At 50.2% G+C, this 24,189-nt stretch overlaps 1 protein-coding gene across 1 annotated transcript in view; it reads left to right on the top strand.

Moving 5' to 3' along the window:
- Nucleotides 1-5,158, top strand: part of LOC121879953 — a 31,911-nt gene extending 26,753 nt beyond the window's left edge. Inside the window, exon 3 of the mRNA XM_042386800.1 lies at nt 767-5,158. Within this exon, the coding sequence (XP_042242734.1) occupies nt 785-3,730 (2,946 nt within the window). The 5' untranslated portion in view covers nt 767-784 and the 3' untranslated portion in view covers nt 3,731-5,158. The remainder of the gene's footprint in view (nt 1-766) is intronic.
- The last annotated feature ends 19,031 nt before the right edge of the window (nt 5,159-24,189 follow it).

The following is a 24,189-nucleotide window of genomic DNA, read 5'->3' as shown; positions in this document are numbered from 1 at the left end:
TGGCCGAGTGGTAGAGTCAACAGCGTCTGCCTTTATGTACTTGTTTTTGTTTTGTTTTTAAACTTGTAGGGGTGAGGAAGAGAAGCTCGCTTGACAGGACGTTAGACAGAGTACTGTATACTTATATAGCTTGGTTAGGACAGAGGAAGTAATTGATTTTTTTTTCAGGATTAGCCCTCCCTGGCACAGGTCACTGACCCACATCAGGGCCGGGGGGGGGGGGAAATGTAATAATAATAACAATAATAATAATTAGTTCATAGTAAATAAAAGTTATTATAAAAATAATAATAACACCACCACTACTACAACTACTACTACTACTACAACTACTACTACTACTACTACTACTACTACTACTACTACTACTACTAATAATAATAATAATAATAATAATAATAATAATAATAATAATAAAGAAATTCAAAAATGAAAAAAGATCAATAGTGAGAAACAATATATGTATGTTGTGTTGTCAATAATAAGAGAAACAATTGAGACCCTGCAATTGTGTGTAAATGAGGCAGACAGTCAGATCAGCAACCTGGGACTTGGTAAAAGTTTCCGTGATGCCATATGGCAGCAGGGTCTACCATTAGACAACACATATGCTTCCAATATGTTGATTAAATAATTAATATTAACTGAGATAATAAAGACCTTGACTAGTTGAAGCACAAAATTCAAACATGGGTAGGGGATACAGTATATAGTATTTGATGTTTCTTGGTGTGAGTTGAATTATTAACTGGTGATGTTATTACAGGTGTGTTGAAGGGCTGCCATGGACGACATGTTTGGCAACAGCAGCAGTGAGACAGTTATGGAGGCTGACCTCTCACGAGTCCTCGCCAACATCAACCAAGACATTGCTGACCTCCAGTACCACCAACTGCAGAGAGACCCCCTTCAGCCACATCACCATAAGACTCACACAGCTGCCAGGACGACACATGCACAACAATCACAGCCACTAAGTGCCACCACTAATGTGGCACATATTGTCAATAGACCCTTGTTCACCAAGACTTATGCCCTGCCGCTCTCATCTCCCACATTACGAGAAGACTCGACCCATCTTGGTAACCCACTGAGGATGACCTGCGGGAGTACAGTTGCCCATGTTCCAGTCATCACAAGTGTGGGCATGCAGGTAGAGGGAAGAGGAGGCCCAGTGCCTCACCCCAGGTCCCTACACAAGGCTGGAGGTAGTGGAGGGGCACTCAGACACACACAGTCGGCAGTGGTGGGTCGTGTGTGTCACTCCCAGACCCCTCGACCCAGGGCTCTCAGTACCGGTGCCACCACACACTACCACAACGAGATGATCCAGCAGCAGCAGCACTCCCACCACCAGGTCCATTCACAGCACGAATTTTACCAACGGGTGCAACATGAGCACAGTTATGTTAATCTACAGCCAACTCATTTACATCACCAACAAAAGCAGCCACTACAGGTGCAGGTACACATAGAACAACAAACAGGACGTCCTGTGTCAACATATGACAACATCCAAGGCTCATCAACACAGGTCCCTCATTCATCCACGCCCCGTCCTCCACAGTCAGCACCACCCGTTTTACAGGCCACCCCAGCCTTCCCTCACATTCTGGTCTCACCCACACCTCACACAACTGTACCAAGGTATATGAATGTTCCTCTTCTTGGTAGCCTCAGCCCTGCTGCCTCTCATAAAGAACACTCTAAAGCCCAGGTATGTGGAGGAAGCAACAGCGCCCCTTCAACTCCCGGAGGGGGAAGCAGGGGCAAGTCACAGCATCTGCACCACAGCTACATTGAGTTGTGGTCTGGTGCACATGAAGAACGTGACTCACTCAGTGACAGCGAATGTGAGGAGTTACGGCGCTCATTCCAGGAACCACAGGCTCCATCCCACCGACCCTGTGCAGGTTATGTAGAAATGAGTTCACCATACGTTAAAAGCCCTCAAATGACAAGCCCTTTTAATGGCTCTGTGCTAGCTGACCTAGCAACCAAATTAGCTTCATATGCAGGTCATCAACCAAGGAACATATTTTGTCCCTTTTGCCCACGTTACTTTGGCTATGAAAAAAGTCTTGGGAGCCACATTCATAAGGTGCACAGAGAAGAATTGAATGCCATGGTGGAAAATCGTTGTGGTGATATACAGCTTCAGTTTTGCCCCATTTGTCAGGCTCAGTTCTTCAACACCACTGTTCTTCCTAAACATCTTATAGATTTCCACAGGGCATCAGTTATAGAAATCCTTGAGAAGAACAACTGTATTATGTCTGATGCAGTAGGCATCCAGTGCCCCTTTTGTGTTAAGAAAGTTCCTCATGGAAAAACTGGTGAACAAGTGCTCCTTTACCACATGCAACAGCTTCATCTCTCCGACTATGAAAACATGGTCAAGGCTAAATTCCGTCCCTACAATGGGGGCAGCCATGAGTCTTTGAAGAGTATATCATCAAATGATGTGTCTCAATTGGCACCCTTCCAGCCTGGTGTCACATCTACTCCTGGCCTTAGTAATAAGCTAGGTACTATGGCTCTCACCACAGATGCACGGCGGAGTGTTGAGGCTCTCAATCTGGACATGACGTGGTCCTCACATGGCAGGACGTTCAGAGCACCAATTCCTCCTCAGTCTCCAGCTGAAGGTAAATCACAGGAAGAAGAAACCCAATCAAATAAACAGTTACCTTCATCAATCAGTAAGGGAATTTTGCGTCACCAAAGTGGCCTCAATAGAAAGCCAAGTGTTAAACGAGAACTACGCTTCAGTGTACCACCAGTGACCAGTGAGGAAATATTTGTGCCAGAGTCACCGGAGCAGACAACTCCTGAACGTTTGACTGACAATATGCAGCAGCAACAGCAGCAAAACCTACAGCAGCAACAGCAACAAAACCTACAGCAGCAACAGCAACAAAACATACAGCAGCCACAGCAACAAAACATACAGCAGTCACAGCAGCAAAACCTACAGCAGCCACAGCAACAGCAGCATCAAGACGTTCAGAATGGATCCAAAAGAATTATTCCTATACGTGTTGACAGCTTATCTGCTGCAGATTTCATGGACCTGAATGAGAAGTCTAATGGACAGCGCAAGAGAAGACGGTTGGGTCTTGGTCTTCGTTCTAGGAAAGCCTTCAAGAAAAAAGATAAAGAAAACACGGGGGAGCGTGAAATAAGCCACCTAGCAACTGGAACTGGCAAAATTATCAATGGTGCCAAGAGACGGGTCACTGTAACCCCCCATGTCACCGAGAGTGACATCGTCCCCACACCAGCCACCAGGATTTTCCGACGACCAAAACCGGTGGCTATTCCTCGTGTTCCTCAGCTCCAGCCATCTAGTGACCAGGTTCCTGCTCTTACAGGTGCAGAAAATGTCCCAAAGCACAATGACCACCAAACATCCTCAGAGAAAGAAGAGATTGGTTCTGATGCATCACCATTCACTAATCTGAAGCTTTACTCCCCACTACGTATGTTCCGATGTAACAGTTGTCGAGTAAAGTTTTGTGATAATGAGTCTTTGAGTGGACACATTGGGTCACGCCATAGAGGCCTGTTGTACCTCTTGCGGCCACAGTATGGCTGTGGTGTGTGCTCAGCAAGGTTCTTTGAGAATAAATACCTTGTTAAGCACTGTCTGCAGCACCACACCTCCCTGCTAGAGATTCGTAGTCCACGTAAACACAAGATAACCATATACCGATTTACTCAAGACTGACTATATTTCTAAACTGTAGTGTTAAAATGTACTGTACTATGCTAAAAATATCTTCTAAACAGTACAGTAAGTGCTTATAATAAGTTCAAGTGAAAAGGTACTCATGAATTTGGCCCAAGCTGAATTACATTTACAAAATGTGCTACCTATATTATACAATAAGCAGTCTCTGATTAATAAACTCTGGTTTAAGAATATCTAAAGAAAAAAAAGTCCCATGTTTTGATGTACAAGGTACTGTACAAAAAATCACAAGTCAATTTTTTTTTCACAGTATCAAAAGATGTTGAGGGACTAACAGGCATATTCAGTGTATCCTATTCTAGACCTGTTCACTTTATGAAAGACTATGAAACTAAAAGCAATGTACAGTACAGTACTGTACACCTATTATATTAAAGTGATTTACTAACCTGAAAATTAAACTGGCAAGTTATTCAGGAAAATTAATAACCAAATGCACTGTAAAGAGCTACATACAGAAAAATTTCTGTCAGCTTCAAGAGTGATCGAAGGAGTGGTTGTTAAGATTCAATGTAACAAAGTGTAAGAGGATGCACCTAGGTCATGCCAACAGGAAAGAGGCATATCACATGATCCAACAGGACAAAGAAACAGTATTAACAGAAACCGAATGTGAAATGAACCTGTGTGTACATGTATGTTGACAGTGATCTTAAAAGTTCTTGGTCCATTGTGAGAAAAAGAAGAATCAAACAACTAAGCTAGTAGGTCTTACAAGGTCATTCAGATATCTAGACTGTACTTGCCAACAGTGTGTAACGGAGACGTGACCGACCACCCAAGTCCCTAACAAGCCGACCAGTGGCGAAGAGAATAAAAGTAAAAAGTTAGAATACAAACCCGGGTTTCCTGGGTCCTAGGTCATCCATGTTACCTAGGCCTCACTATAGACTATGTCAAATTTTGCTTCCACACACAAACTCGGCTAAATGTTTGTTTATGTTTTCCAGAACAAAACTTGTAAATTGCGGGACTGCCTTTTTAAGTTCATGTAATACCGTACTGTCCTTCCTAATTTAGTAATTTTTTTGCATGAATAAAAACAAATTATAGTTATATATATATATATATATATATATATATATATATATATATATATATATATATATATATATATATATATATATATATATATATATATATATATATATATATATATATATATATATATAATGTTTTGTATACACAAAGTTCATAAATGAATGCAGTTTTTCGTTTTTGTAAGATAACAGTACTGTACTTTTACTATATTAGCCAATTCAATATTTTGTGTAATGTAATAAACCATAGCACGGACTGTACATAAATAACTTGATTCATCTTCAAGTTTCCCTGTATATAACTGGATGTGTTGTTATTGTCATGCCCGTGCTTTGTGCCATAATAAACAAAGAAATATTTTTATTCAACTGATTTTACCTTTCCACTGGTAGGGGTAGTCATCAACATTTCAGACTTGCTCTACAAAAAAAAATTACACTTAACATCTGAGCTCCTTCACCCATCCCACAAATCAACATCCAGTAGTACTGTATTATTGGAATAGTCAAAGGACCTTAGAGTGAATATGACGTTTCCAGGGGCGATAAAGCTCTCAGGAGTGGTGGAGCCCCCAGGGGCCCTCCCTAGTGGTGGCAGCGATCCAAGGGGCCCTGTCAAAGGCGGTGGCGCCCCTAGGGCCCCTTCCAAGAGTAGTGGAGTGCCCAGGACTACCTCTTAGCAGTGACTGCACTCTCAGGGGCCCTCCCAAAGGTGGCGGTGCTCCCAGGGTACCTCATATGTGGAGGCACCCCATGGGCCATTCCAGGGTCGGTGGCGTCCCCAGCGGTCCTCCTTAGGGGCGGGAGCGCACCTAAGGGCCCTCCTAGGGGCGGTGGCGCCCCCTCCCACGAATCCTAGAACTTGCTTGATCGTGGTGTTGTACATATTGCATACGCCCAGCAATCCCTTAGCTAACTGTGATTGGTTGACAAATGTAAATCCACCAAATTATAGCCAAAAGGAGAACAGAGCAGTCAGTCAGCACAACACCCCAACTTATTTTTTCCTGTTGGATATTTATTCTCCTTTTCATTATTCAGGATGAGATGATACTGGAAGATGGGCATTGTATTTATTTAATGTCATATCTCCCAGAGTTCTAAGTAGTACAAAACCAACTTCCCCAGGAGACTTCCCAGCAGTGGTGGTGCATCTAGGGGCCCTCCCAGGGATGAAAGCGCCTCCATGGGCCTTCTTTAGGGGCAGAAGCACCCCCAGGGGCCCTCCATAGGGGTGGCAGCGCCCACAGGGGCGCTACCTAAGGGGTGGTTTAGCCCAGAGGTGACCTCCCAGGGGTCGTGGCACCTGTAGGGGCCCTCCCAGAGACGGCGGCGCCCCCAGGAGCCTTCCTTGGAGACAGCGGCGTCCCCTGGCTCCATCCCAGGGACGGTAGCTCCAGGGACCCTTCCAAGTGTGTTGTGCCACCAGAGGCCCTCCCAAATGCGCAGGCGCACTTATGGGCCATTTCAGGTGCGGTGGCGCCGCCAGGAGCCCTCCTTAGGGGCAGGAACGCACCTAAGGTCCCTCGCAGGGGCATTGGCGCCCCCTCCCACGAGTCCTGTAGCTTGCTTGGTCGTGGTGTCGTACATATTGCATATGTCCAGCAATTCCTAACTTAACTGTGATTGGTCGACTAAGATGTAAATACACCAAATTATAGCCAATAGGAGAACAGAGAAGTCAGTCAGCACAACACCCGAACTTATGTTTTCCTGTTGGATATTTATTCTTCTTTTCCTTATTCAGAATGCGATGATACTAGAAGATGGGCGGTGTATTTATTTAACGTCAAATCTACCAGAGTTACATAGGTGCAAAAACAACTTCCCCTAGGGGACCTCCCGCTGATGGTGGAACGCCTAGGAGCTATCCCAGAGGCGATGGCGCCCCAAGGGGCCCTCCCACGGATTATGGTGCATCCAGGATCTATTCCAGGGGCGACGGGCCCCCAGGGGCCCTCCTAAGGAGCAGCAGCACCCCTTGAGGCCCCCCTAGAGGCGGTGTCGTTCCCAGAGACTTCCCAGGGGCGGAAATACCCCCCAGGATCCCTCCATAGGGGGGACGGTGATCCCAGGGGCCATACCAGGGGTGAAGACACCCCCAGGGCCGTCCCAAGAGCGGTGGCGCTCCCAGGAGCTATCCCAGGGGCGAAGTCGTCCCAAGGGGCCCTTCTTATGGGCAGCAACATCCCCAGAGGCCTTCACAGGGGCCCTCATAGGGGGGCGGTGCTCTCAGGAACCTCCCAGTGAAGGCATCGCACCCAGGGGCCTTCGTATGTGATGCGGCGTCCCCAGGGGCCCTCCTTACAGGCGGGAGCGCCCCCTATTAGGAGTCCTCTTGCTTGCTTGGTCGTGGTGTCGTACATATTGCAGACGTCCAGCAAACCCTTACTTAACTGTGATTGGTGGACTAAAATGTTAAACACCAAATTTCAGCCAATAGGAGAACAGAGCAGCCAGTCAGCACAACACCCCAACTTATGTTTTCCTGTTGGATATTTAGTCTCCTTTTCATTATTCAGGATGCAATGATACTGTTAGATGGGCGTTGTATTTATTTAATGTCATATCTCCCAGAGTTCTAAGTAATACAAAACCAACTTCCCCAGGAGACTTCCCAGCAGTGGTGGTGCATCTAGGGGCCCTCCCAAGGGCGACGGCGCCTCCAGGGGCCTACGTTAGGGGCAGAAGAACCCCAAGGGGCCCTCCTTAGGGTTGGCAGTGCCCCTCCTTAGGGGTGGCAGTGACCCCAGGGGCCCTACCCAAGGGGTGGTAAAGCCCAGAGGAGACCTCCCAGGGGCTGTGGCACCTGTAGGGTCCCTCCCAGAGGCGGCGGCGCCGCCAGGAGCCTTCCTTGGAGGCAGCGGCGTCCCCTGGCTCCCTCCCAGGGACGGTAGCTCCAGGGACCCTCCCAAATGTGTCTGTGTCACCAGGGGCCCTCCCACATGCGCAGGCACGCTCATGAGCCATTTCAGGGGGGGTGGCGCCCCCAGGAGCCTTCCTTAGGGGCAGGATCGCACCTAAGGTCCCTCGCAGGGGCATTGGCACACCCTCCCACGAGTCCTAGAGCTTGCTTGGTCGTGGTATTGTACATATAGCATACGTCCAGCAATCCCTTACATAACTGTGATTGGTGGACTAAAATGTTAAACCCCAAATTACAGCCAATAGGAGAACAGAGAAGTCAGTCAGCACAACACCCGAACTTATGTTTTCCTGTTGGATATTTATTCTTCTTTTCCTTATTCAAAATGCGATGATACTGGAAGATGGGCAGTGTATTTATTTAACATCAAATCTACCAGAGTTCCATTAGTGCAAAAACAATGTCCCCTAGGGGACCTCCCGCTGATGGTGGAACGCCTAGGAGCTATCCCAGAGGCGACGGCACCCCCAGGGGCCGTCCCGCGGATGGTGGCGCACCCAGGATCTATTCCAGGGGCGACAGGCCCCCAGGGGCCCTCCTTAGGGGCAGCAGCACCCATTGAAACCCCCCTAGAGGCGATGACGTTCCCAGATACTTCCCAGGGGCCCTCCCTGGGGCGGTAATACCCCCAAGATCCCTTCATAGGGGGCATGGTGATCCCAGGGGCCCTACCAGGGGTATTAGACATCCCCACGGGCCGTCCCAAGAGCGGTGGCGCTCCAAGGAGCTATCCCAGGGGCGAAGTCGTCCCAAGGGGCCCTTCTTATGGGCAGCAACATCCCCAGAGGCATTCACAGGGGGCCCTCATAAGGGCGGTGGTGCACTCAGGAACCTCCCAGTAAAGGCATTGCACCCAGGGGCCTTCCTATGGGATGCGTCGAACCCCAGGGGCCCTCCTTATAGGAGGGAGCGCCCCCTATTAGGAGTCCTCTTGCTTGCTTGGTCGTGGTGTCATACATATTGCATACGTCCAGCAATCCCTTACTTAACTGTGATTGGTGGACTAAAATGTTAAACCCCAAATTTCAGCCAATAGGAGAACAGAGCAGTCAGTCAGCACAACACCCCAACTTATGTTTTCCTGTTGGATATTTATTCTCCTTTTCATTATTCAGGATGCGATGATACTGGAAGATGGGCATTGTATATATTTAATGTCATACCTCCCAGAGTTCTAAGAAGTACAAAACCAACTTCCCCAGGAGACTTGCCAGCAGTGGTGGTGCATCTAGGGGCCCTCCCAAGGGCGACGGCGCTTTCAGGGGCCTTCGTTAGGGGCAGAAGCACCCCGAGGGGCCCTCCTTAGGGGTGGCAGCGCCCCTCCTTACCCGTGGCAGTGACCCCAGGGGCCCTACCCAAGGGGTGGTATAGCCCTGAGGTGACCTCCCAGGGGTCGTGGCACCTGTAGGGGCCCTCCCAGAGACGGCGGCGCCCCCAGGAGCCTTTCTTGGAGGCAGCGGCGTCCCCTGGCTCCCTCCCAGGGAAGGTAGCTCCACGGACCCTCCCAAGTGTGTTGTGCCACCAGGGGCCCACCCAAATGCGCAGGTGCACTTATGAGCCATTTCAGGGAGGGTGGCGCCCCCAGGAGCCCTCCTTAGGGGCAGAAACGCACCAAAGGTGCCTCGCAGGGGCATTGGCGCCCCCTCCCACGAGTCCTAGAGCTTGCTTGGTCGTGGTGTCATACATATTGCATACGTCCAGCAATCCCTAACTTAACTGTGATTGGTCGACAAAAATGTAAATACACCAAATTATAGCCAATAGGAGAACAGAGAAGTCAGTCAGCACAACACCCCAACTTATGTTTTCCTGTTGGATATTTATTCTTCTTTTCATTATTCAGGATGAGATGATACTGGAAGATGGGCATTGTATATATTTAATGTCATATCTCCCAGAGTTCTAAGTAGTACAAAACCAACTTCCCCAGGAGACTTCCCAGCAGTGGTGGTGCATCTAGGGGCCCTCCCAAGGGCGACGGCGCCGGCAGGAGCCTTCCTTGGAGGCAGCGGCGTCCCCTGGCTCCCTCCCAGGGACGGTAGCTCCAGGGACCCTCCCAAGTGTGTATGTGTCACCAGGGGCCCTCCCAAATGCGCAGGCGCGCTCATGAGCCATTTCAAGGGGGACTAGCACCCCCAGGAGCCCTCCTTAGGGGCAGGAACGCACCTAAGGTCCCTCGCAGGGGCATTGGCGCCCCCTCCCACGAGTCCTAGAGCTTGCTTGGTCGTGGTATTGTACATATTGCATACGTCCAGCAATCCCTTACATAACTGTGATTGGTGGACTAAAATGTTAAACCCCAAATTACAGCCAATAGGAGAACAGAGAAGTCAGTCAGCACAACACCCGAACTTATGTTTTCCTGTTGGATATTTATTCTCCTTTTCATTTTTCAGGATGAGATGATACTGGAAGATGGGCGTTGTATTTATTTAATGTCATATCTCCCAGAGTACTAAGTAGTACAAAGCCCACTTCCACAGGAGACTTCCCAGCAGTGGTAGTGCATCTAGGGGCCCTCCCAGGGGCGACTGCACCTCCAGGGGCCTTCTTTAGGGGCAAAAGCACCCCCAGGGGCCCTTCTTAGGGGTAGCAGCGCCCCCAGGGGCCCTCCTTAGGGGTGTCAGCGCCATCATGGGCCCTACCCAAGGGGTGGTATAGCCCTGAGGTGACCTCCCAGGGGTCGTGGCACCTGTAGGGGCCCTCCCAGAGACGGCGGCGCCCCCAGGAGCCTTTCTTGGAGGCAGCAGCGTCCCCTGGCTCCCTCCCACGGACGGTAGCTCCAGGGACCCTCCCATGTGTGTTGTGCCACCAGGGGCCCTCCCAAATGCGCAGGCGCACTTATGAGCCATTTCAGGGGCGGTGGCGCCCCCAGGAGCCCTCCTTAGGGGCAGGAACGCACCAGAGGTCCCTCGCAGGAGCATTGGCGCCCCCTCCCACGAGTCCTAGAGCGTGCTTGGTCGTGGTATTGTACATATTGCATATGTCCAGCAATCCCTAACATAACTGTGATTGGTGGACTAAAATGTTAAACCCCAAATTATAGCCAATAGGAGAACAGAGCAGTCAGTCAGCACAACACCCCAACTTATGTTTTCCTGTTGGATATTTATTCTTCTTTTCCTTATTCAGAATGCGATGATAGTGGAAGATGGGCAGTGTATTTATTTAACGTCAAATCTACCAGAGTTACATTAGTGCAAAAACAACTTACCTAGGGGACCTCCCGCTGATGGTGGAACGCCTAGGAGCTATCCCAGAGGCGAAGGCACCCCTAGGGGCCCTCCCACGGATTATGGTGCATCCAGGATCTATTCCAGGGGCGACGGGCCCCCAGGGGCCCTCCTAAGGAGCAGCAGCACCCCTTGAGGCCCCCTAGAGGCGGTGACGTTCCCAGAGACTTCCAAGGGGCGGTAATACCCCCCAGGATCTCTCCATAGAGGGAACGGTGATCCCAGGGGCCCTACCAGGGGTATTAGACACCCCCACGGGCCGTCCCAAGAGTGGTGGCGCTCCCAGGAGCTATCCCAGGGGCGACGTCGTCCCAAGGGGCCCTTCTTATGGGCAGCAACATTCCCAGAGGCCTTCACAGGGGCCCTCATAAGGGCGGCGGTGCTCTCAGGAACCTCCCAGTGAATGCATCGCACCCAGGGGCCTTTGTATGGGATGCGGCGTCCCCAGGGGCCATCCTTACAGGCGGGAGCGCCCCCTATTAGGAGTCCTCTTGCTTGCTTGGTCGTGGTGTCATACATATTGCATACGTCCAGCAATCCCTTACTTAACTGTGATTGGTGGACTAAAATGTTAAACCCCAAATTTCAGCCAATAGGAGAACAGAGCAGTCAGTCAGCACAACACCCCAACTTATGTTTTCCTGTTGGATATTTATTCTCCTTTTCATTATTCAGGATGAGATGATACTGGAAGATGGGCATTGTATATATTTAATGTCATATCTCCCAGAGTTCTAAGAAGTACAAAACCAACATCCCCAGGAGACTTCCCAGCAGTGGTGGTGCATCTAGGGGCCCTCCCAAGGGCGACGGCGCTTCTAGGGTCCTTCGTTAGGGGCAGAAGCACCCCGAGGGGCCCTCCTTAGGGGTGGCAGCGCCCCTCCTTAGGGGTGGCAGTGGCCCCAGGGGCCCTACCCAAGGGGTGGTATAGCCCAGAGGTGACCTCCCAGGGGCCGTGGCACCTGTAGGGGCCCTCCCAGAGAAGGCGGCGCCCCCAGGAGCCTTCCTTGGAGGCAGCGGCGTCCCCTGGCTCCCTCCCAGGGACGGTAGCTCCACGGACCCTCCCAAGTGTGTTGTGCCACCAGGGGCCCACCCAAATGCGCAGGTGCACTTATGAGCCATTTCAGGGAGGGTGGCGCCCCCAGGAGCCCTCCTTAGGGGCAGAAACGCACCTAAGGTGCCTCGCAGGGGCATTGGCGCCCCCTCCCACGAGTCCTAGAGCTTGCTTGGTCGTGGTGTCATACATATTGCATACGTCCAGCAATCCCTAAATTAACTGTGATTGGTCAACAAAAATGTAAATACACCAAATTATAGCCAATAGGAGAACAGAGAAGTCAGTCAGCACAACACCCCAACTTATGTTTTCCTGTTGGATATTTATTCTCCTTTTCATTATTCAGGATGCGATGATACTGGAAGATGGGCATTGTATATATTTAATGTCATATCTCCCAGAGTTCTAAGTAGTACAAAACCAACTTCCCCAGGAGACTTCCCAGCAGTGGTGGTGCATCTAGGGGCCCTCCCAAGGGCGACGGCGCCGGCAGGAGCCTTCCTTGGAGGCAGCGGCGTCCCCTGGCTCCCTCCCAGGGACGGTAGCTCCAGGGACCCTCCCAAGTGTGTCTGTGTCACCAGGGGCCCTCCCAAATGCGCAGGCGCGCTCATGAGCCATTTCAAGGGGGAGTGGCACCCCCAGGAGCCCTCCTTAGGGACAGGAAGGCACCTAAGGTCCCTCGCAGGGGCATTGGCGCCCCCTCCCACGAGTCCTAGAGCTTGCTTGGTCGTGGTATTGTACATATTGCATACGTCCAGCAATCCCTTACATAACTGTGATTGGTGGACTAAAATGTTAAACCCCAAATTACAGCCAATAGGAGAACAGAGCAGTCAGTCAGCACAACACCCCAACTTATGTTTTCCTGTTGGATATTTATTCTCCTTTTCATTTTTCAGGATGAGATGATAGTGGAAGATGGGCGTTGTATTTATTTAATGTCATATCAACCAGAGTACTAAGTAGTACAAAGCCCACTTCCCCAGGAGACTTCCCAGCAGTGGTGGTGCATCTAGGGGCCCTCCCAGGGGCGACTGCACCTCCAGGGGCCTTCTTTAGGGGCAAAAGCACCCCCAGGGGCCCTTCTTAGGGGTAGCAGCGCCCCCAGGGGCCCTCCTTCGGGGTTGCAGCGCCCCCAGGGGCCCTCCTTAGGGGTGTCAGCGCCACCAGGGGCCCTACCCAAGGGATGGTATAGCCCTGAGGTGACGTCCCAGGGGTCGTGGCACCTGTAGGGGCCCTCCCAGAGACGGCGGCGCCCCCAGGAGCCTTTCTTGGAGGCAGCAGCGTCCCCTGGCTCCCTCCCACGGACGGTAGCTCCAGGGACCCTCCCATGTGTGTTGTGCCACCAGGGGCCCTCCCAAATGCACAGGCGCACTTATGAGCCATTTCAGGGGCGGTGGCGCCCCCAGGAGCCCTCCTTAGGGGCAGGAACGCACCTAAGGTCCCTCGCAGGAACATTGGCGCCCCCTCCCACGAGTCCTAGAGCGTGCTTGGTCGTGGTATTGTACATACTGCATACGTCCAGCAATCCCTTACATAACTGTGATTGGTGGACTAAAATGTTAAACCCCAAATTACAGCCAATAGGAGAACAGAGCAGTCAGTCAGCACAACACCCCAACTTATGTTTTCCTGTTGGATATTTATTCTTCTTTTCCTTATTCAGAATGCGATGATACTGGAAGATGGGCAGTGTATTTATTTAACGTCAAATCTACCAGAGTTACATTCGTGCAAAAACAACTTCCCCTAGGGGACCTCCCGCTGATGGTGGAACGCCTAGGAGCTATCCCAGAGGCGAAGGCGCCCCTAGGGGCCCCCCCACGGATTATGGTGCATCCAGGATCTATTCCACGGGCGACGGGCCCCCAGGGGCCCTCCTAAGGAGCAGCAGCACCCCTTGAGGCCCCCTAGAGGCGGTGACGTTCCCAGAGACTTCCAAGGGGCGGTAATACCCCCCAGGATCCCTCCATAGAGGGAACGGTGATCCCAGGGGCCCTACCAGGGGTATTAGACACCCCCACGGGCCGTCCCAAGAGCGGTGGCGCTCCCAGGAGCTATCCCAGGGGCGACGTCGTCCCAAGGGGCCCTTCTTATGGGCAGCAACATTCCCAGAGGCCTTCACAGGGGCCCTCATAAGGGCGGCGGTGCTCTCAGGAACCTCCCAGTGAATGCATCGCACCCAGGGGCCTTTGTATGGGATGCGGCGTCCCCAGGGGCCATCCTTACAGGCGGGAGCGCCCCCTATTAGGAGTCCTCTTGCTTGCTTGGTCGTGGTGTCATACATATTGCATACGTCCAGCAATCCCTTACTTAACTATGATTGGTGGACTAAAATGTTAAACCCCAAATTTCAGCCAATAGGAGAACAGAGCAGTCAGTCAGCACAACACCCCAACTTATGTTTTCCTGTTGGATATTTATTCTCCTTTTCGTTATTCAGGATGAGATGATACTGGAAGATCGGCATTGTATATATTTAATGTCATATCTCCCAGAGTTCTAAGAAGTACAAAACCAACTTCCCCAGGAGACTTCCCAGCAGTGGTGGTGCATCTAGGGGCCCTCCCAAGGGCGACGGCGCTTCCAGGGTCCTTCGTTAGGGGCAGAAGCACCCCGAGGGGCCCTCCTTAGGGGTGGGAGCGCCCCTCCTTAGGGGTGGCAGCGCCCCTCCTTAGGGGTGGCAGTGGCCCCAGGGGCCCTACCCAAGGGGTGGTATAGCCCAGAGGTGACCTCCCAGGGGCCGTGGCACCTGTAGGGGCCCTCCCAGAGAAGGCGGCGCTCCCAGGAGCCTTCCTTGGAGGCAGCGGCGTCCCCTGGCTCCCTCCCAGGGACGGTAGCTCCACGGACCCTCCCAAGTGTGTTGTGCCACCAGGGGCCCACCTAAATGCGCAGGTGCACTTATGAGCCATTTCAGGGAGGGTGGCGCCCCCAGGAGCCTTCCTTAGGGGCAGAAACGCACCTAAGGTGCCTCGCAGGGGCATTGGCGCCCCCTCCCACGAGTCCTAGAGCTTGCTTGGTCGTGGTGTCATACATATTGCATACGTCCAGCAATTCCTAACTTAACTGTGATTGGTCAACAAAAATGTAAATACACCAAATTATAGCCAATAGGAGAACAGAGAAGTCAGTCAGCACAACACCCCAACTTATGTTTTCCTGTTGGATATTTATTCTCCTTTTCGTTATTCAGGATGAGATGATACTGGAAGATGGGCATTGTATATATTTAATGTCATATCTCCCAGAGTTCTAAGTAGTACAAAACCAACTTCCCCAGGAGACTTCCCAGCAGTGGTGGTGCATCTAGGGGCCCTCCCAAGGGCGACGGCGCCGGCAGGAGCCTTCCTTGGACGCAGCGGTGTCCCCTGGCTCCCTCCCAGGGACGGTAGCTCCAGGGACCCTCCCAAGTGTGTCTGTGTCACCAGGGGCCCTCCCAAATGCGCAGGCGCGCTCATGAGCCATTTCAAGGGGGAGTGGCACCCCCAGGAGCCCTCCTTAGGGGCAGGAACGCACCTAAGGTCCCTCGCAGGGGCATTGGCGCCCCCTCCCACGAATCCTAGAGCTTGCTTGGTCGTGGTATTGTACATATTGCATACGTCCAGCAATCCCTTACATAACTGTGATTGGTGGACTAAAATGTTAAACCCCAAATTACAGCCAATAGGAGAACAGAGCAGTCAGTCAGCACAACACCCCAACTTATGTTTTCCTGTTGGATATTTATTCTCCTTTTCATTTTTCAGGATGAGATGATACTGGAAGATGGGCGTTGTATTTATTTAATGTCATATCTCCCAGAGTACTAAGTAGTACAAAGCCCACTTCCCCAGGAGACTTCCCAGCAGTGGTGGTGCATCTAGGGGCCCTCCCAGGGGCGACTGCACCTCCAGGGGCCTTCTTTAGGGGCAAAAGCACCCCCAGGGGCCCTTCTTAGGGGTAGCAGCGCCCCCAGGGGCCCTCCTTAGGGGTTGCAGCGCCCCCAGGGGCCCTCCTTAGGGGTGTCAGCGCCACCAGGGGCCCTACCCAAGGGGTGGTATAGCCCTGAGGTGACCTCCCAGGGGTCATGGCACCTGTAGGGGCCCTCCCAGAGACGGCGGCGCCCCCAGGAGCCTTTCTTGGAGGCAGCAGCGTCCCCTGGCTCCCTCCCACGGACGGTAGCTCCAGGGACCCTCCCATATGTGTTGTGCCACCAGGGGCCCTCCCAAATGCACAGGCGCACTTATGAGCCATTTCAGGGGCGGTGGCGCCCCCAGGAGCCCTCCTTAGGGGCAGGAACGCACCTAAGGTCCCTCGCAGGAACATTGGCGCCCCTTCCCACGAGTCCTAGAGCGTGCTTGGTCGTGGTATTGTACATATTGCATACGTCCAGCAATCCCTTACATAACTGTGATTGGTGGACTAAAATGTTAAACCCCAAATTACAGCCAATAGGAGAACAGAGCAGTCAGTCAGCACAACACCCCAACTTATGTTTTCCTGTTGGATATTTATTCTTCTTTTCCTTATTCAGAATGCGATGATACTGGAAGATGGGCAGTGTATTTATTTAACGTCAAATCTACCAGAGTTTCATTAGTGCAAAAACAACTTCCCCTAGGGGACCTCCCGCTGATGGTGGAACGCCTAGGAGCTATCCCAGAGGCGAAGGCGCCCCTAGGGGCCCTCCCACGGATTATGGTGCATCCTGGATCTATTCCAGGGGCGACGGGCCCCCAGGGGCCCTCCTAAGGAGCAGCAGCACCCCTTGAGGCCCCCTAGAGGCGGTGACGTTCCCAGAGACTTCCAAGGGGCGGTAATACCCCCAGGATCCCTCCATAGAGGGAACGGTGATCCCAGGGGTATTAGACACCCCCACGGGCCGTCCCAAGAGCGGTGGCACTCCCAGGAGCTATCCCAGGGGCGACGTCGTCCCAAGGGGCCCTTCTTATGGGCAGCAACATTCCCAGAGGCCTTCACAGGGGCCCTCATAAGGGCGGCGGTGCTCTCAGGAACCTCCCAGTGAATGCATCGCACCCAGGGGCCTTTGTATGGGATGCGGCGTCCCCAGGGGCCTTCCTTACAGGCGGGAGCGCCCCCTATTAGGAGTCCTCTTGCTTGCTTGGTCGTGGTGTCATACATATTGCATACGTCCAGCAATCCCTTACTTAACTGTGATTGGTGGACTAAAATGATAAACCGCAAATTTCAGCTAATAGGAGAACAGAGCAGTCAGTCAGCACAACACCCCAACTTATGTTTTACTGTTGGACATTTATTCTCCTTTTCATTTTTCAGGATGAGATGATACTGGAAGATAGCCGTTGTATTTATTTAATGTCGTATCTCCCAGAGTTCTAAGTAATACAAAACCAACTTCCCCAGGAGACTTCCCAGCAGTGGTGGTGCATCTAGGGGCCGTCCCAAGGGCGACGGCGCCTGCAGGGGCCTTCGTTAGGGGCAGAAGCACCCCTAGGGGCACTCCTTTGGGGTGGCAGCGCCCCTCCTTAGGGGTGGCAGTGACCCCAGGGGCCCTACCCAAGGGATGGTATAGCCCAGAGATGACCTCCCAGGGGCTGTGGCAGTTGTAGGGGCCCTCCCAGAGGCGGCGGCGCCGCCAGGAGCCTTCCTTGGAGGCAGAGGCGTCCTCTGGCTCCCTCCCAGGGACGGTAGCTCCAGGGATCCTCCCAAGTGTGTCTGTGTCACCAGGGCCCCTCCCAAATGCACAGGCGCACTCATGAGCCATTTCAGGGGCGGTGGCGCCCCCAGGAGCCCTCCTTAGGGGCAGGAACGCACCCAAGGTCCCTCGCAGGGGCATTGGCGCCCCCTCCCTCGAGTCCTAGAGCTTGCTTGGTCGTGGTGTCATACATATTGCATACTTCCAGCAATCCCTAACTTAACTGTGATTGGTCGACTAAAATGTAAATCCACCAATTTATAGCCAATAGGAGAACAGAGCAGTCAGTCAGCACAACACCCCAACTTATGTTTTCCTGTTGGATATTTATTCTTCTTTTCATTATTCAGAATGCGATGATACTGGAAGACGGGCGGTGTATTTATTTAACATCAAATCTACCAGAGTTCCATAGTGCAAAAACAACTTCCCCTAGGGGACCTCCCGCTATTGGTGGAACGCCTAGGAGCTATCCCAGAGGCGACGGCGCCCCCAGGAGCCGTCCCGCGGATGGTGGCGCACCCAGGATCTATTCCAGGGGCGACAGGCCCCCAGGGGCCATTCTTAGGAGCAGCAGCACCCATTGAAACCCCCCTAGAGGCGGTGACGTTCCCAGAGACTTCCCAGGGGTCCTCCCTGGGGCGGTAATACCCCCAGGATCCCTTCATAGGGGGCACGGTGATCCCAGGGGCCCTAGCACGGGTATTAGACACCCCCAGGGGCCCTCCTTAGGGGTGGCAGCGCCCCCAGGGGTCCTCCTTATGAGTGGCAGCACCCCCAGGGGCCCTCCTTACGGGTGGCAGCGCCCCCAGGGGCCCTACCCAAGGGGTGGTATAGCCCAGAGGTGACCTCCTAGGGGCCGTGGCACCTGTAGGGGCCCTCCCAGAGACGGCGGCTCCCCCAGGAGCCTTCCTTGGAGGCAGTGGCATCCCCTGGCTCCCTCCCAGGGACCCTCCCAAGTCTGTCGGTGCCATCAGGGGACCTCCCATGGGCGGTGGCGCACTCAGGGACCCTACCAGGGGGCTATGGCGCACCTCAAGGCAGTGTAAAAGAGTGTCTGGATTGTATGGAAGTGTCTTGCAATGTACAGGAGAATCCGGCAGTGTATAGTAGTGTCTGGCAGTGTACAAGGGTGTCTGGCGGTATACAGAAGTGTCTGGCCATGTACAAGAGTGTCTGGTGGTGTACAGGAGTGTCTGGCAGTGTATAGGAGTATCCTTTGGTGAGTACATCAGAGTCTGGAGGTGTATGGAAGTGTCTGGGGGTGTATAGGAGTGTCTGGAAGTGTAGCGGAGTGTTTAGCGGTGTACAGGAGTGTCTGGGGGTGTACAGGAGTGTCTGGGGGTGTACAGGAGTGTCTGGCTGTATATAGGAGTATCCTTTGGTGAGTACATCAGAGTCTGGAGGTGTATGGAAGTGTCTGGGGGTGTACAGGAGTGGTTGGCAATGTACAGGAGTGTCTAGTAGTATACAGGAGAGTCTGGTAGTGTACAGGAGTATCCTTCGGTTGTACTGCGCACATCATTGTCATTCCTAAAAACCCCATTTAATTCATATTGCGCGACATAACATTCCAATCCACCGCGCTTGTAGAATCTCAGAGAACGGGAACATTGATAAAGAATAACTCACCTACTCAATGTTACTAGATCATGTGTTGTATTGTACCCAGGTACGGTTATATAATATTAATTGTATGTATTCATAGCATTAAGGAGAACTCAGGGTATCCATAACATGATTGGGAAAGTCCAGTTGAGCCGGACTAGTGTACTGCAGGACGAAGTGTGGATCGTGGTTTGAAGGTCATACTATTTACGTCTGTGAACGTGTAACAAACATAACTTCCACAGATATCATATGAAAATACATGAGAACAATGATCTGGAAAAAGGATAAATGTATCAGAACTATGTGAGGTGTTGGAAGTGACCCAGAAACTATACTTGAAAGGAAATATCTTGAATGCATCGGTGTGAACTTAATACACCTCGTATCCTCATGCGACATATACCCACGACATGTACAGTGATCAGAGAATCTTATGTTTGTGTTCAAATAGTGCACTGTGTGAGAGGAGGATCCCTAATTACAGTTTTAAGTGAAGTGGATATACCCACGCCATGAACATTCGGCTTTTGTTTTAGGGAGCGTCCTGTACCCGCCTCGAGTGTGCCGCGTTGATATTATAACCTAATGAATTTACCTACGAACTAGCAAACCAGAACCTTACCTTAGTGTGTAATATAGGATTAAAATATGTGTTTATAAGGCATGAGTTACAATATACAGGAAAGTGTTCAGGTGATGACAGTAAGAAATTAAAGTAAAAATTAAAGATTGGAAACTGTAGGCCTACGCGGTGGCGAGTGACGGGGCACTGCCCTCAGTATCCTCCGTTCTACCGTCACCTCAGGTCAGTGTCCTATCGGGCTACATCCCGCCCTGTAAAAAAAGGCTTATATAGCAGTTATTACAGTTTAAAGCTTTGCCTGATGTATAAGTGTAATAGTAATGTGTTAGGGTGTGTGATAACCGCCCATCAGGCAATATTTCTCAGTATCCTCCGTTCTACCGTCACCTCAGGTCACACGCGGTCGGAGCACCTTGCTGGGCGTCGGCCATTCTCCCTGTGAGCGTCCCACCATGTGAGGTGACTACCAGCTATACTATCCCACTGTGAACCTTTTGGATCCCCAGCAGACCACCCCAAATGAGTAGGAATAAATAAGGAAATGCTTGAGAAACTCTGCGGTCATCACTTGGAGCGACCTATAATGCCAGGCGCAGAAACAGTACTGGTATGTCTCTGGGTGTAGCCCTCGTCTCTACCCACCGAGGACGGTGTGCGAACGAGGTGCCTGAGGTGTGCACCTAGAAATCACAAGGAGTCCCATACTTGCAGGTGTGGAGTATAACAGGTGTGGTGAGCTGGTGCTACAGGGAGGTGAGATGGTGTTACTATGTATGATGACCTAAGGTGCTATACACCATACAGGTGGAGCAGTCCGAAGTGTTAAATGATATTGTAAGCAGGGTAACCAAACTCATCGTTGTTCTTCTGAGGAAGGCCAGCTCAATTGTACTTTTTTTGTTACCATATAGTTTATAAAGAATAAATTAGTTAAGACATGTTATGGTTTCACCCTTCTTTCCCCTTATCGATCTGGTCAATGAAAAACCGAACCCAAAGCCAAGTCCACTCTGCACGCTACCTAAAGAGTTACCTACTGTCCAGAGGGGGTCTGGTGGCAGCGACCCTTAGAAATTAAGATTAGAGTTAAGTATTTCCCCTTAGGATTAGTGACCCCAGTCTGGCAGTATACGGTGAGTACATCAGAGTCTGGAGGTGTATGGAAGTGTCTGGGGGTGTACAGGAGTGTCTGAGAGTGTACAGGAGTGTCTGGCAGTGTACAGCAGAGTCTGGCAATGTTTGTCAGTGTACAGGAGTGCCTGGGAGTGTACAGGAATGTCTGGCCGTGTACAGGAGTGTCTGACCGTGTACAGGGGTGTCTAGTGGTGCACAGGAGAGTTTGGCGATCTGTAGGAGTGTCTGAGGGTGTACATCAGAGTCTGGAGATTTATGGGAGTGTCTGGCACTGTACGGGAGTGTCTAGCGGTGTAGGGGTGTCTGGGGTGTACAGGAATATTTGGCAGTGTACAGGAGTGTCTGGCAGTGTACAGCAGAGTCTGGAGGTGTACAGGAATGTCTGGCGGTGTATGGGAGTGTACAACGAGTGTCTGACAGTGTACAGAAGTGTCTGGGACTATTTGGCGGTGTACATGAGTGTCTGGCAATGTACAGGGGTGTTTGGCTGTAAAAGTAAAATGTCTGGCAGTGTGTTTGGGAGTGTCAAGAGGTATACAGAAATGTTTGGCGGGTGTACTGGTGTGTCCGGCCGTGTACAGGGTGCCTGGGAGTGTACAGGAATTTCTAGCGGTGTACAGGAGTGCTTTGCAGTGCACAGGAATGTATGGCGGTGTACAGGAGTGTCTGATAGTGTACAAGAGTATCTGGCAGTGTACAGGAGTGATTGGCAGTGTACAGCAGAGTCTGGAGGTGTACAGGACAATCAGGCAGTGTACGGGAGTGTCAGGCAGTGTACGGGAGTCTGTGGCAATGAACAGGGCATAAAGGAGGGGTGTGGGTTTGGAGGGCGTGGAGGAGGGGTGCGAGTATGGAGAGCATGGAGAAGGGGTGTGGGCATGGGGGGTGTTGAGGAGGGGTATAGGTATAAAGGATGTAAACTAGTTTACTAAATCGAGCGAAAAATAATGGAAAAAGTACCTTCCGCTAAACAGCGAGTTCGTAATATTAGATTCCTTTAAATTGAGAGTATACCGTACTTGTTAGACGATGGAGACAAGTCAATGGAGTGACTACTTGCCTCGTGCACTCAATTATATACGACCCTACAGCAACTCAAGAACGTCAGGATGTCACATCAAAATTTTACATACATATTCATTTAACTCGGTTGTAGTATGTATACATTGTGGGCTATGAAAATCAGTGTTATGGGTCAGATCAATTTCTTAAGGCTATTGCTTACAATCTAATCAGTGTTCGGGCTTGCAATGGAATAATTAAATTTAAAAAATTGCGCAGGAATTGTTAAAACACAGCTTAGGCACAGAAATCTGCCAAATCCAGGAAACTAGATCACAGTATGGGTACTTGGTTTGGTACCTGGTATCTCACTTCCTTCAAATCACACTTATAAAGTTCTAGAACAAAAAGACGAGTATGCCATGGAAACAATACTCTTTTTAATATAATGATGATAATACTGTACTGTATATGGAGTGGCTTGAGGTAATATTTATAACAAAATTACAAATGTGGGATACAATACAAGTGTCATGTGAAATAATACTACTACCAAGTCTATAAACTCTTTTCATTCTCATACCAAAACAACAAAGGCACACCATACAGATCACAACAATAGAGTACTTCACTGCTGAAGACAAATGTAGCAGGTAAATACTATTGATATAACACAAGAGGTTTATATCACACTGTAGTACTGGCAGCTGAACGTACAACATTCTACAGTAAAATGTTCTTGTTTAACCATACTGTACTTTAATATTGGGTCAGGGAGCATGATTGCTGGGTAGATATAGCACTCCATCCTGACCCACCACCAACAGTCATTGTATCAAAAGTCCTGAAGCTGCCCATTGTTTGGGGCATCCCATGTTGCCCTTGTGCACAATGGGTACTGAACTTTACAGCTTGGGGAGTAAAAGGCAATAAAAAGTAGTGCTAGCCACACTGTTTCCTTGTGTACAGAAGATTTTATCTTTACCATGTGGCAGTCACAGTGTCCTGACCTTTACAAGCCATAAGGCCCATGGGACCAACTTTCACTTATGGAAACAGGGTACAGTAAACAGCATTTAATCATTTGATATCACTTCAATTATATTAATCTCTCTCTGGGCTCAAGTTTCATTCCCTATCTTAAAGCATCTAACAGTCAATTAACAAAGCTTTTTCCTGGAAGACATTGATAGCAACCTTTCCAAAATCGCTAAACTGCACTAGCTTAGACAAAAGTGCACGAGATCAGCATTGTTTCTTTACTGCATATAATTATTGAATTTCACTATGGAGTAATTTTGACTGATGAATTCCAGCCATAGTAAATTTATCTATAATAAAAAGCATTTATAAATAACAAGATATGATTCATTATTCTTAAGACTAACGAACACTATCCAGCATCTATAAGACAGTATTTTTTAATTGTATTTGAGAAACTTGTTCTTAAAAATAAAATATTAAATAGGGACTTAAACTTAATTATTAACAGCTAATAACACTGAAAAAAGGAGAGGAAATTTTGCTTGGGAAAACCTTTATGATATTCAAGACAGTATAAACAGTAAGGGATACACTTCAAGCTTTTTTAATTTGGTATTTCATTGGAAATAATTTATCTACTCTGAACAGTACAAGTTACAGCACACACAAAATATAGACAAATGATTAAAAGATAATTTCAAAATACTGGACAACCAAGTTTAAGATGAGTGTCACCTTGTTTGAGTATACTTAACCAGGGGCAGATCCAGGGATGGGGGTGGGGCCCTAGGGGCTTGGACCCTCTTTTTCATCAGAAAATTCCAAGACTTTTTCTTTAATGCAGTATTGTAGTCAGGCATTTTTGTATACCGGTAGTAAAAAGTAATTACTATTGACCTCAGAATCTCCTAATATCAAGTGGACATGGCTTCAAAATGCCCATGATATTGGTCAGATTTAAAAAGAAATTGTGGGGAGGCTTACACTCCCCCCAAAGCTGGGTGGGCTCACTATGCTCGCCATGTCCCCCATTTTATATTCCTGGACCTGCCCCTGCTAACCATTTCCAGTGGTAGGCAGGACCCATGTACAGTATCAACAAGACAACCACCTTTGTTTCAAAGATGTGAAAAGAAATAATTCTCCAACTGCACTAAAAGGAAACAAGAAAAGTCAGTAACAAGGTCCCCAATAAATTTCCTAGTCTGT

This window comes from Homarus americanus, unplaced genomic scaffold, assembly GCF_018991925.1.
Source record: "Homarus americanus isolate GMGI-L3 unplaced genomic scaffold, GMGI_Hamer_2.0 scaffold50564, whole genome shotgun sequence".
NCBI classification, from domain to species: Eukaryota; Metazoa; Arthropoda; class Malacostraca; order Decapoda; family Nephropidae; genus Homarus; species Homarus americanus.
This window is presented reverse-complemented; position numbering and strand designations above follow the sequence as displayed.